Source organism: Adelges cooleyi, unplaced genomic scaffold, assembly GCF_023614345.1.
Source record: "Adelges cooleyi isolate 19-005CV unplaced genomic scaffold, UGA_ACOO_1.1 ACOO_flye_CR_arks_rails_tigmint_CR_PRNA_9, whole genome shotgun sequence".
Lineage (NCBI taxonomy): Eukaryota > Metazoa > Arthropoda > Insecta > Hemiptera > Adelgidae > Adelges > Adelges cooleyi.
Window position 1 is genome coordinate 34,547 of NW_026096579.1, and position 12,722 is coordinate 47,268.

Here is a 12,722-nt window from a genome sequence, read left to right on the forward strand (position 1 = left end):
ATAAGGTTACCACAGTTGTGGTTACTAAGGTTCCCATGATTGCGGTTACCTAGGTTTCCATAGTTGTGGTTATCTAGGTTACCAAGGTTGCGGTTATCTAGGTTACCATGAATGTGGTTACCTAGGTTACCATAGTTGTGGTTATCTAGGCTACCATGGTTGTGGTTACTGAGGTTACCATGATTGTGGTTACCTAGGTTACCATAATTGTGGATATCTAGGTTACTATGGTTGTGGTTATCTAGGTTACCATGGTTGTGGATATCTAGGTTACCATGGTTGTGGTTACTTAGGTTACCATGGTTGTACTGTGGCTTAAAAGATTCACAAATGTCTCAGGTTGCCTTTTAATCGACAAGTAATTTCTAAACATATTTTAAACATGCACAATAATAAAAAAATGGGATGTAGTTTGTATTTAATTTTTTGTGCTGTTTAACTAAATGTTATGCAATGTGTTATATCATATTATATTATTTAAAAAAAGAATATTGTGTTTATATAAGTGAAATAAACTCGCTTTCTTCGCCAACGACCATACCACGTTGAATACACCAGTTCTCGTCCGATCACTGAAGTGATCACTGTGCGGCCGGCTTCCGCGCGTCAGTCTGGACCCAGACCAAGCAATCGGTTACGATGTCATTATTATTTAAAATGTTTAAAATTATTATATTTATGTAAAATGTGTATTATTCCGTAATCATGAGCCACTGTATAAGATTCAAATAAAAAACTCTGTTCTTATCAGCTTAACATCTGATACACCTCACATCGTGGGGTTAAACTAATTTTTTCAAATTGGTGGAGAATTTGGGGCTTGCTCCTACTGCACCGCGGGTTGACCCGGTATTGCAGTACCACCGGGAACGGCCCAAATAAACGACCAATAATTTTTATTATATAAATTATAATTGATCATTACAAAATGCGAAAAACCAAAAGTATTTTGGAAAAACCCAAAATTATTTAGCAAAATTCTAAATTATATAGGACAACTCTAAAATAGTTGGATTTGTTCAAAATAAAAAGGACAACTCTAAAATAGTTAGATTTGTTCAAAATACTTTTGGACAACTCAAAAATATTATGAAAGAGTCAAAATCCATAAAATAATTGCAGCTACAGGCGTTGTACATTTAATGGTTTTTGATAACTGTAAATTGTTTCGTTTTCCAAAATAAATGTAGTCTTGTCGATGAATATGTTTAAATCGCAGTATAATATTTTGTTCTAGACTACAAAAATGTTTTGTTTAACACAGTACTGTAGTAACTAAATTTGAAATAACAGCTGTCGTTAGTTTTCAAAATTATCGTCACATGCTTATGCAGCAGCAGCCTAAAAATATAAGAACAAATGACTTCCAGTTATTTTGAAAATGAAAAAGTGACGCCATGGAAATCAATATAATATAAAATACACACATGACACACTTATTTAAAAACGAATCCTTACAGCCGACATTTACTTTTGTAAAATTGAATTCAACTTCAAAAAAATTGTAATCACTTAATATGCTTACATGTAGTGTACGTCGTCGAAAATTCGAAATGCTCCCTAGGTAAACATTTAAAATTTCAGATTTAATAATTACTTTATTTATTTGTTGCATTGCAGTATGATGTAACTTGTTCAATAATTGTATCATAATATACTTTGCCATGATTCTTAATAATCAAATCTCAAAATTGTTTCATCAATACATTGTTCAACACATCAGTATGCCCATTTATCTACAAATAATGTATTAAGCAAATTATTTTAAGCGTGCATAATATAATATTAATGTGATTTAGTTTGTATTGTGAAATTTTATTTTATTTTTTGCGCTGTGGAAACTAAATTGTACGCAGCGTGTTTAGAATCGTGTAATATTAAAAAACAATAGCTATAGTATTGTGTTTAAATAAGTAAAACAAACACAATTCATCCGCCAACGACCATACCACGTTGAATACACCAGTTCTCGTCCGATCACTGAAGTTAAGCAACGTCGGGCGTAGTTAGTACTTGGATGGGTGACCGCTTGGGAACACTACGTGCCGTTGGCATTTTTTTGTCTTTTTTTTCAAAATTATTCACTTAATTATATTGTTAATTATGATTTTTAATTATTGTCGGTACAACAATTGGAACAAATATATTGCTATTGATGTATTTTAAGAACAATCTTTAATTTTATTTGCCTTTGCCAAGTTCCAAACTGGTTTCAAAGTTGTTTGAAACTTTGGAGGCCATTAAAAAAATTCTACAAAACATATACACATATTTTGGGTTTCGTTCCAAAAAAAATATGCGAAATATTGTTGTAGAAATAAATGCAATTTAACTTAATTTCGCAGACAAATAATAGAACTGACAAAAATTGAGAAATAATGAAATAAAAGACGGAAATTAAACAAAAAGCATTAGAACGTAACAATAAATTTATTATTTACATTTCTTTAGTCATTAAAATAAAAATAAAATTATAAGCTCTCGTTGTGTTCAGTCAGTACAACTTCATCTACGTCCATCGCTTCCATTTCGTCTTTAATTTCGTCCTTCGATTCGGTAGTTTGTATGCTAGCAATTCTTTGGACTACCATGCTTGTGTATTTGTTAAAATCGCATCTAAGAAAAAAATTTTTAAAAATTAATATTGCATCGTTTTAGGCTTGTTGACCAAATTTTGGTTTTAAAGACAGACTCTTGGACAATATTTATTAGCTTAGCAATTTACAAAAAGAATAATTTGTTTTACTTACACTTTAGATAAATCTGTATATCTCTTTGTTAAATTTTTGTGTAACATTAAAATAACAGTTGGATGAGGTTGGTGGGAGTTTATTAACGACTTTATCCAGCGGACATAAAATTCTATGTGTTGTGTAGTTCCAGTCGAAATGGCTACATGTTTTAACATTTTTTCTATGTACAGCTTAGGCAACGAAAGAACCGTTAAATCGACTGTAATTTTAATAAATATTAAACACACATTATATAAAATAAATTGTTATTCTTATATAACTCTTTTGGTACTCACTATCTTTTGTGGGTACAGACTCGAGCACTTCGGTAATTAGCTCGGGTTCGTTTAGGCGTAACGCCATCATCAGTGCTGCAAAATTTTAACTAATATTAATAACGTCATTGATATTCAAAATATAAATTTTACTTTTTTTATAAATTAGATTAAGCAAACAACAGAAAATGAGCCACATTTTTAATAGGTAGGAACACTGGTTTTCGACCTGTTTAAATACAAGTGGTCATTACCGTCAAACAAGATGCTGATAAGCGACGACAATAGCATACCACAAGTCATGTTAGACTAAGTATTTTTTATTTTTTGATAATTTGTAAGATAATGTGTCAATTAAATTTACCGGTTGCGTATTCTTTTTCAGATAATTTTTCTTTAGTTGCAGTCGGCGTAATACCGATTTCCAGTTGGAATGGATCGAACACAAAACCACTGTCAAGAGAGTACACCAAAACACCTTCTGTGGTCGCCGCAGCCCATGATAATCCTTATGTCGTAAAAAAAATTACATATAAATTATAAATTCCACTTTTTTGTTTTGTTTTAAATCTTCAAAATACCTGTAGGAGAAAACTTAACGTCAAAGACGTTGATCTCAGGTTTGAATGTCCTCGCTGCTAAATCACCTTTGTGCACACCAGGTAGTTTCAATTTTACGTTTCCGCCTTCTCTCGATTCTCTCTGTTCGACTAAATCTTTGTTTCCAAATTCCGTCATTTTACGCCGATTGATAATGTCCTACCAAAAAGCAGTACCAATCGAATAAAATCAAAAAGTTAAATTGGTCTGTTAAATTAAATATGTACTTACGAGTACAGCATCGAATGACTGGTTTTGCGTAATGACAAACTTCTTAATGAGAATCGCTTCGGCGACATTATAAATACAAACATTTTTTGATTGGCCGCCAGCTATAACAAATTGTCCATCGGCCGAATAACAAACAGAATTGAAAGCTCTGGAGGAATAAAACAGTTATAACAATTATTATAATACAATCAATTAGTAAGGTAATGAGTATATACTTTGCTTGGAGATTTTTTTTTGCCGTTATGAGATCGGTATCACTTCGGCCACTACCCAAGTCGTTTCTACCTTCAATGCTTCCTATTTGAGTCGCTGTTCGAACGTCAAAGAACAACAATTGGCCATCCAGCGTGGCCACTACTACTTCTTTGCCGTCAGGGCGAAAAGTGACACATAAACCTGAACGGTAATATGCAATTAGCATCGATATAATGTAATAAAAATGAACTGATTAAAATTACCGTCAGCAAATAACTGTATAGTTTCGTGGTCTGAAGCATTTTCAACTGCGTTCCAAATACGTAATGTTTTATCCCAACTCGCTGATACTAAAGTAGTACTGGACATCGTAGGACTAAATGCCAAACTTACTATAGGACCTTCGTGACCGGTTAAAACCTATAAAAGCATTTTGTAACTTCTTCAAGTACACATTTATGATAATATAAATTAATTACTTCTAAAAGTCTGCCAATTTTCATTGACCAGAGATAAGCCTCAAACACATCTTGTCCACCAGCGGCTACAAACTCTGCAGTAGAATCAATGGCTAAACAAGCAAACTGCACTGGTCGCGGTGATACAAACGTTCTGAAGTTACGATATCTGCACAAAAATTGTTGGATGAAATCAAAACTGTTACGATAAAATTATAAATAAATATTTTACCTGACTAAATCAAAAGCTCTCACGGTACCGTCCAACGATGCGGACACAATAAATTTTTTATTTAATGAAAATACGACATCTGTAATCGAACTTGTATGTTCGGAAAACGTTACAATGCAAAATCCTGTTTGAGTATTCCACAATTTCACCTTTTTAAAAATTAACATTTGATCATTAAACAAAATGGCCCATTTATATTCTCGTTATTCAAAAAAAGTTGTATTTAATGATATAGACAATGTATGGAAAGATTACGTTAAATAATAAACACATTATTTTATCACATAGTTCATAAACAATTTATGAGTAGATAATAAATTTTAAATTACCGAAAATAGTAATTAATTGTTTTATTTTTTTATGTAGAAAATATTATGTAGTTTAAAAGAGTTATCACAATTCATTTTTATTTTATAATGCACAATTTTATTTGAATTTATTAAGTTTTTTATCGGTTTAAAATTGTAAACAAATAATATAATCCTCCGTTGGAAAAAAATTTTAATATTTCAAAATAAATTTGTAATATATTTTTTTTTATCAGAAATTTAATGTCTCATAAATATCGATTACAAATGTTGTCAATAAATTAATAAACTCCTCCATTTTGTAACAGACTGAGGATCCGTTCCTAACAACCAATCGGTTCAGTTAAAATAAACAAATGTATACTTTTCCGTCTTCACCGCCGGTAACAATGTACATCGAATCTGGCGAGTATGTCAAGGACGATATTTCGGAACCGTGAGCTTGTTGTTTCATAACGTACGTTTCACTTTGCCATTCCCACACCAACAGTTGACCGTGCCCTTCACAGCCTAACGCGACCCAATCACCGGATTCGTTCAACGCTATCGTACTGATACTGGTGTCTGAAATACTGAAAATGCATAACAATAGTAGTACCTGCTATAAAGAAAATATAGAAGACAAAATGAAATTACTAAAAAACTTACTTCAACGAATGAATAAGAGATATTCCAACGGTTTCGAAAATTAAAAATGATCCGTTGTTAAAGCCAGTTATGAGCACTTTCGTTTTTTTATGATAATCAGCTGCGGTCAATTTTAAATTACTATGTTCTTCTTTTAAATGGTCGTTAAGATAATGCCGTGACAATTTCGATAACTTATTAATTCATTTTCGTTCCTGTTTAGTGTTTGGTGGTTTTTCAGTTTTCCTGCAATTCATACAAAGAAATATTGTTATTAACGACGCTCTTTTCAAAAAAAAATATGAAACATAACTCAGTTTGACCTAAGGACGCTGTTCTTGTTTAAAAACTGCTTTCTTGGGACGATCCTATGTGGTTCATAGTATCAAATAGCAATTAAAGTATTTAATTCATACCTTCTCGCTCGGTTACAAAACGCTCTTGATCTTCTCCTTTGGATATATCAATATCGTCCTCACTATCTTCATCCGTTTTTGATTTTTTACACAATTTTAATTGGCTTTCGTCAGTTAACTCTTCCAAGTCCAACGAACAGTGCCATAATGTTAAATGGCCATTCCTGGATTAAAACCAAAAGCATTAAATCCTGATAGTAAATTATTATTAAATTTTAGTCTCGCATACCTGCTGAGCGCCATTAGGTCTAGAGAATGTTGTTCAAAAAATACGCTCACAATCGAGTCCGTATGTCCCGTTAGCGAATAAGGACGAAAATTATGGTAATTTTCTAATGTGTACAACCTGACTGTGGCGTCTTTGCTGCCCACCGCAAATATACTTGAAGGGGAAAAAAGTTTTTACATTTAGATATGTAAGTATTATGTATTTATTTTTATATATTAGTAATATTAAATATTATATAAATAAAATATAAAAAATATAATGGGTATGTGTTTATATAATATTAAATAAAATATATATATATATATATATTTAATGCAATATTATATCTCTTGGGTATTTTCCTTACCGGGAGTCGTCGGTCCATGCGACAAAGGTTGTATCGCCAAGTAAATCGCTGAAGACGCGTTCCAACGCAAACTGATTAAACTGGCCAATGAAGTGACCCGGCGTTTGCAGTATGAAAACTAAAATAAAAATTGGTTTTACTTGAATGCAAACGACGTAATAGACTTTTCGAAATACCTTTATTCAGTTTACAAGCGGCTATATGTTTTCCATTGGGACTGAATTTTATGTGAAGTACTTTATCGTTAAAACGATACTTGTGGATAACTCTATTGCTAATTAAGCTAATCAAATCTGCTTCTCCGACTGAAAAAAAAAATGCCAAAATTGTAACCACAGATACTTTCAAACCCTTCAATAATAATTACCTTCGTTGACGGCAAACAAGAGAGTTCCGTCTGGAGATACAGCGATCTGCTCATAATTGTGTGAACTCTCTACTGGTAAGGTAGACGACAAATTGCTAGTTAATACAATAAACAAAAAAATTTGAGTATGAGAAATAAAATAAGTATTTAGTCGTCAACCATGAGGGACAGCTTACTTTTTTAAATCGTACTTGGATATACGATTTCCGACTGGACTTACAACAGAATTACCATCTGGTGAAAACGTTATATTTCCTTTTCTATACACCGTTCCCAGGACATTGGAAAACTAACAAAACATTTACAAAACTTATAAATAAACAAATTTTCTATGTATTATTTCACTTGCAATAAAATACCTGATAATTAAATCTCATTTTGTATAAATTGTAATATCTATAAACCACTACACTTTACCGTAAAATAATATAAATAATGCAAGCGGAATTCAAATTTAATATTTATTATTTTACATAAAAATAATAATAATACAACATGGTTCAAAACACGTGTGTAGCGGTGTGGACTGTTAAATGTTCAATGATAAGAATAATCGAGATCGAATGAAATAATCGATTATCGAAATATTCGGTTAATCGATTATTATAATGTCTGCACAAGTTACAAAATACAATAAGTGAGATTACTTAATATTGAAAATTATTTTAAAAATGTAACATGTATTTAACTTGGTTGTTTAATTTAGCTAATGAAAGTAAAATATCGCACAATAGTTGTAGTACCTTTGTGTTTTATTTTTTTAATTCTTTTAACTAGGTATAATAAGGACCTTAGTAGGTACATAATTTTACCATTGAATTAATACAAATTTGTTTTTATTCAATGATTTTACTTATAAGTTCCACTGTAGAGGAATAATTATAATTGACATTTGTATTTGTATACAAATTATCTGTTATGTTTGAAAAATTAAGTGAAAACCATAAAATAATTTTCAAGCCTAGTCTTCTGATTTTAGTTTATTTCAAAATCAATATTGAACAACTTACTATTGAATTTCAAAACAACTATTATTCGTAATGCTGCACAAATTCCGATTTCCAACAATTTATTCTACACAATGATAACACGATTTTTGGAATAAGAACCTAAGTAAATGTATTTTTTTCTGAACCCGAATATATTCTCAAGTTTGCTGCTCAGTCAGTCATTATTATCGATTATTATATTTTATTCGACAATCGGTTAATAACGTTAAGATTAAGCGTAAGCGTTATCACATTTCGCCATTGTTATCAGTAAAATTTAAGCATTTTACATTTTAATATTATGAGTTATTTGGCATTACAAAATTATTTTTCTTAATTATTACCAATAATTTATAAAACAACAATTACTAATAATAAATTGTTTTTTTTAATTTTAAGGCATTGTAAAAAAAACCTTAGTGAAGAAACCTCCCACTAAGAGTGAAGACAGCGAAGCTCTTAAAAATGGGTTGTTTAAGTAAAGGCATTTTTTTTAGTATATATTTATTTTATGTGATATCGTCTTAGATTAGATTTAAGATCACATCGGGTTTAATTAATCACCACTAACTGCTAAATCTAGAATTTGGAAAAAAAAAGTAGCATTTTTTAAACCGGCCAAATGTAAAAACGAGCGTTGTATAAACATGTATTGGAAAAAAAAAAATGTATTTTTCGTCTGCTCTGCCGATGGTTTGTAAATATGGTGGAAATTCTGGACATACCGCGTTATTGAATTAAGTTAAAATCAAAAATTGTTTACATAAATATAATATATTTATAAAATAGTGGTCATATTACAGTATAAAAATAAATAATACAAGTATAATTTATCATGACACACAATTCATAATTATTCATATCTTTAAGTACGTCTAAAACAATCAGTACATTTTTATAATAAGTCTTAATTCTTATAAGTTTAAAATGATGACAAAAAAAAAAAAATTTAGTTAACCAGTGAGATTACATATTATTAAGATGTATAAATGTATACAATTTTTTAACCAAGATAAAAAAAAAAAAAAAAAACATCAATGTATAATGCACAAATGACAACAGGACTACAGTTAAATTTGAATACAACAGCAATAATTAATTGGTGTAACAAAATAGTATAATTTGTGACATATGGAAACAATTAAAAATAGTTATCAGTATGAAAATCATGTACAGTATTATAACCGTATCTTGTTGATTAAAAGTGTACTCTTATAAATAATGTGACAGCAGTGATAATATCAGATTAATTACAAAACAATTTTGTACATGACATAATACTAATTATTAATTACTAGTTAGTCATTTACATTGAATGTAATTAAATAATTATCGTAAATCCAAACAGTCAATCATTTGGTTTTAGTACAAACTTTAGAAAAAGTCATAATAATAAGTCAGTTTTGAACAAATCGAGAAATAAAAATAATAATAGAGATTTTTAGTTATTGTATAAAAATTGTTTTCCTTAAATATTATTACACGTTCTATCTATGTATTAATATAAAAGTAGGGTAACTAAAACAATAATTTAGGATTTTTTGAATTTTAATAAAAATAAAATAAAAAATGTCTTAGTACAAAATATATCGCGTTCTCTATTTATAATTATGAGTCTAAAAACTAAAAGTTGATTATGATTAAATGCTGTAGGTATCTTTTACGGTGTTTATTTAAGGCGTCTGTTGTTGAATTTGGGCTTGCATTTTAGCAATTACGTCTTGCATACGTTTTAATTCGGCTTCTTTTTCTTGCAGAATTCGATCTTTTTCGTTTCCGGCATTCTTTTCGTGGTCAGGAAGCGAACTGAAAAAAATAGCAGTTTTTTTTTTTAATATCATTTAGGCAATATTATTGAGTGATCCGATATATCATATATTTCTAATTCTATAAACATACGTAGTTCTCTTTGGCACTGGTATCCCCTTGGCCAAACGTTCCGAGCGATAGTTTTCATAATGCACTTCTTGAGTTACTTCCTGGAGATCTTGCATATGAGTGCTGGAGGAAAAAAAGGACTGGCATGATTATTATTACTCTTGTTATAATGTTATGATTATTAAGCACTTAAATTATTTTCGAGCTATTAATGTATATATATAATAACAAACAAATTTTGATTTGTCAAGAAAGCTGACGTTTAATTATTTAGATAACTTAACTTGATTATTGTTTATAGAAGTACTGGGTTTAAAATATCGAGCCGTCAATTATTATTATAAATTTTAATTACAATACTTACATGAGCATGGTACGTAATTTGATGAAGTCGCAATGATCTGGATTTTCAACTTCAACGACGCCCCACGGATAAAATCTACCTCGAACTTTTTTACCACGAACTTCTAAAAGTTGATTGGCCCCGCAAACTGCAAACGGCACTGCCTCTTTTAACTGTTTTACCTGTAAAACAATATCAACAGAATTTCATTTAGAAAAATAGGACTAATCGTTTTTTAAAATAATCTATACTTGTTCTTTGTAATCTTCATCTTCATCACTATCACAATCGGGCAGAGGATAAATTTTAATACCATTTACTTCTATTTCTTGCAAGATCTATAATAAAAAAATATCAAAGTCATTAAAAAATATACTAACAGTTACACAAGAGATGATTCAAATGATAAACCTTAGTCTTCAACTTTTGTATCTCTTTTTTGGTGAGGACATCAGACTTGGCAATAACTGGTACTATATTAACTTTGTTATGCAATTTTTTCATTAATTCTATATCTAATGGTTTTAATCTGAAAAAAAAAAAATATGAAAATCATATAATCGTATTTTAAACTGTTCTCGTAAATATTTTTCTTAATATTTTACATACCCGTGACCAAACGGAGAAACAAAATAGAAGCAACAATGAACACGGTTGTCAATTATGTGTCGTCGATTCAAACCACTTTCGTCTTTCAAAAATCGTTCATACTGTTCATCGATGTAATGAATAATTGCACGGAAACTAAATGGGCATTTAATTAATAATAATAATCAAATAATTGATATCTCAGTAATATAATATTCTACTTACTTATCTGAATTGTCTATAGCATCACCAAATCCAGGTGTATCGACTACGGTCAGCCGTAATTTAACACCGCGCTCTTCGATTTCTACAGTCGACGCATCCAACTTAACTGTCTGTTTGGTTTTTGCTAATATACAAACGTAATATAGAATATGTAATTTTAAGCTACACTAATATTGTTTATAATTATAATTATTACCAACAGCGTCCGGAATGTTACGCTCTGGATACAAGTCCGTTAAGAACAAACTGTTGACTAACGTCGATTTGCCGAGTCCTGATTCGCCAACGACCATTAGTGTGAATTCGAATCCTTTTTTAACCGACTTGCGATGCACTTGATTGGGCAAATTGGCAAAACCGACAAACCCTGGAGTTTCGACGCTGTTGAACTTTGAAGGGAAAAAAAACAAGGCAAAATAAATGATAAGTATTATAATTTTTTGTCGTCAGCATCATCCGTTGAATTTTAACTCTTGTTGTTTTTCATTAAAATAATCGTAATGATATAAATATATAGATTTTTTCTTACCGATTTAATCGAGTCGCTTGACATTTTGAAATATTGCAGTTTTTTTTTAGAAAATCAAAAAATCTTCTTCACGAGTACAAACGAGGGCTGTCCAGACAATTACTTAATGTTTAAACTTTAAAGTCTGTGTTCAATCATCGGGAGTGCCGAATAAGATAGCAATATTGCATGCAATATAATTCTATGTAAGGAATAGGTTGTAACAAAATAACATAACAACAATGGGCAATCACTGATGATAAAATGTGGAATACCGGGGTCCGGGAACTGCTGCGGCTGTCGAGATACCGGATCAGCAAAGTACACACAGGTACGCCAGCATCTCGTGTTATCAATTTCCACACAACATGGCCGCTGCTGTTTTCCAGTGAGCAACAGACAGCCGCCCGAGAACGACGGCTGCCATTTTGCGGTTATCACAAGTTACCGGCATACCTATTAGTTAGTCACGAGACAACGTTGGTGTACGCGCAGTGTTACGGCGGTAACACTGTCAGAAATTCGGGAAATAATAATTAAATTTTCAAACTTCGTTTTAACGTATTTAATAAAAAAAAAAATAAAACAATACACCATCATCGGTATTTAGTTGAACCTTTATGAAATATTCGTTCTAGGACAAAATAAAAAAGGTAACCATACAGCATACTTAGTATGTAAGGAACAGCAAACACAAATTCAAACTAGGGCATAGTGAAAAAAGTCAATTTTCAAAATTGTATCTATAATACCACATAAAAGTACCGTCTTGGTGTATAGCAACCTATAGTTAAAAAAAAAAAAAATTTCAATACTATAGAAACGAAAAAAAATAATTTCTGTAGGGAATTGAATTTTACAAAATATACGTAGATACATTTTTTTATTTTTAGTATTTTTTAGAAATCGCCAAAAAAAAAAAAATAAATAAAAAAAAAAGTTATTTGGCTTACTCTTTATTATTCGCGATTGTGATTAATCAAATCTATTACCGAAATCGTTTCAAAAAGTTTTAATTGTGTATTTACCCTATATATGATTGAATTTTCTAAGGTGAACATGTCTCTTTCGTATCACATATTGTGTATAAAATAAGTCACAAATTTGAGGTGTATACAAAAAGTTAATCACCAAGCGTAACTAACAGTGACGGTTTTGGGCGTGAGGCAAGTAAG

The 12,722-nt window shown here is 30.6% G+C and overlaps 2 protein-coding genes and 2 non-coding genes across 4 annotated transcripts; 2 read left to right on the plus strand and 2 right to left on the minus strand.

Annotated features, from left to right (window-relative positions):
* The first annotated feature begins 691 nt into the window (after positions 1-691).
* On the plus strand, positions 692-883 carry LOC126847279 (U2 spliceosomal RNA). Its single transcript, XR_007687027.1, has one exon. It is a non-coding gene; the product is annotated as a U2 spliceosomal RNA (small nuclear RNA).
* Positions 884-1,935: 1,052 nt separating this feature from the next.
* LOC126847252 (5S ribosomal RNA) lies at positions 1,936-2,054 on the plus strand. The gene has a single exon (XR_007687005.1). It is a non-coding gene; the product is annotated as a 5S ribosomal RNA (ribosomal RNA).
* Positions 2,055-2,410: 356 nt separating this feature from the next.
* On the minus strand, positions 2,411-7,530 carry LOC126846361 (periodic tryptophan protein 2 homolog). The gene is given in 19 exon segments (XM_050585701.1): positions 2,411-2,616; positions 2,751-2,952; positions 3,029-3,103; positions 3,372-3,515; positions 3,589-3,766; positions 3,839-3,986; positions 4,054-4,234; positions 4,297-4,453; positions 4,513-4,660; positions 4,724-4,872; positions 5,396-5,603; positions 5,680-5,904; positions 6,083-6,238; positions 6,304-6,456; positions 6,650-6,767; positions 6,826-6,954; positions 7,017-7,111; positions 7,193-7,305; positions 7,376-7,530. Coding segments are annotated over 19 exon segments (2,742 nt in total). The 5' UTR covers positions 7,394-7,530; the 3' UTR covers positions 2,411-2,471.
* A 1,707-nt stretch (positions 7,531-9,237) lies between these two features.
* Positions 9,238-11,817, minus strand: LOC126846313 (septin-1). The gene is made up of 9 exons (XM_050585624.1): positions 11,569-11,817; positions 11,236-11,428; positions 11,040-11,163; positions 10,836-10,970; positions 10,638-10,755; positions 10,478-10,564; positions 10,248-10,408; positions 9,905-10,006; positions 9,238-9,811 (listed from the first exon to the last, which is right to left on the minus strand). The coding sequence occupies exons 1-9, from the start codon at positions 11,590-11,592 to the stop codon at positions 9,679-9,681; spliced, it is 1,077 nt and encodes a 358-aa protein (XP_050441581.1). The 5' UTR covers positions 11,593-11,817; the 3' UTR covers positions 9,238-9,678.
* Positions 11,818-12,722: the final 905 nt, after the last annotated feature.

Bases quoted from the DNA above. Each gene is read 5' to 3' on its own strand.
- LOC126846313 (XM_050585624.1), bottom strand. From the start codon at position 11,592: ATGTCAAGCGACTCGATTAAATCG. The intron at 10,756-10,835 runs GTATGTAAAATA...TTTTTTTTTCAG, and splicing joins GTTTCTCCGTTTGGTCACGG to ATTAAAACCATTAGATATAG. The intron at 10,409-10,477 runs GTATAGATTATT...ATTGTTTTACAG, and splicing joins ATGAAGATTACAAAGAACAA to GTAAAACAGTTAAAAGAGGC.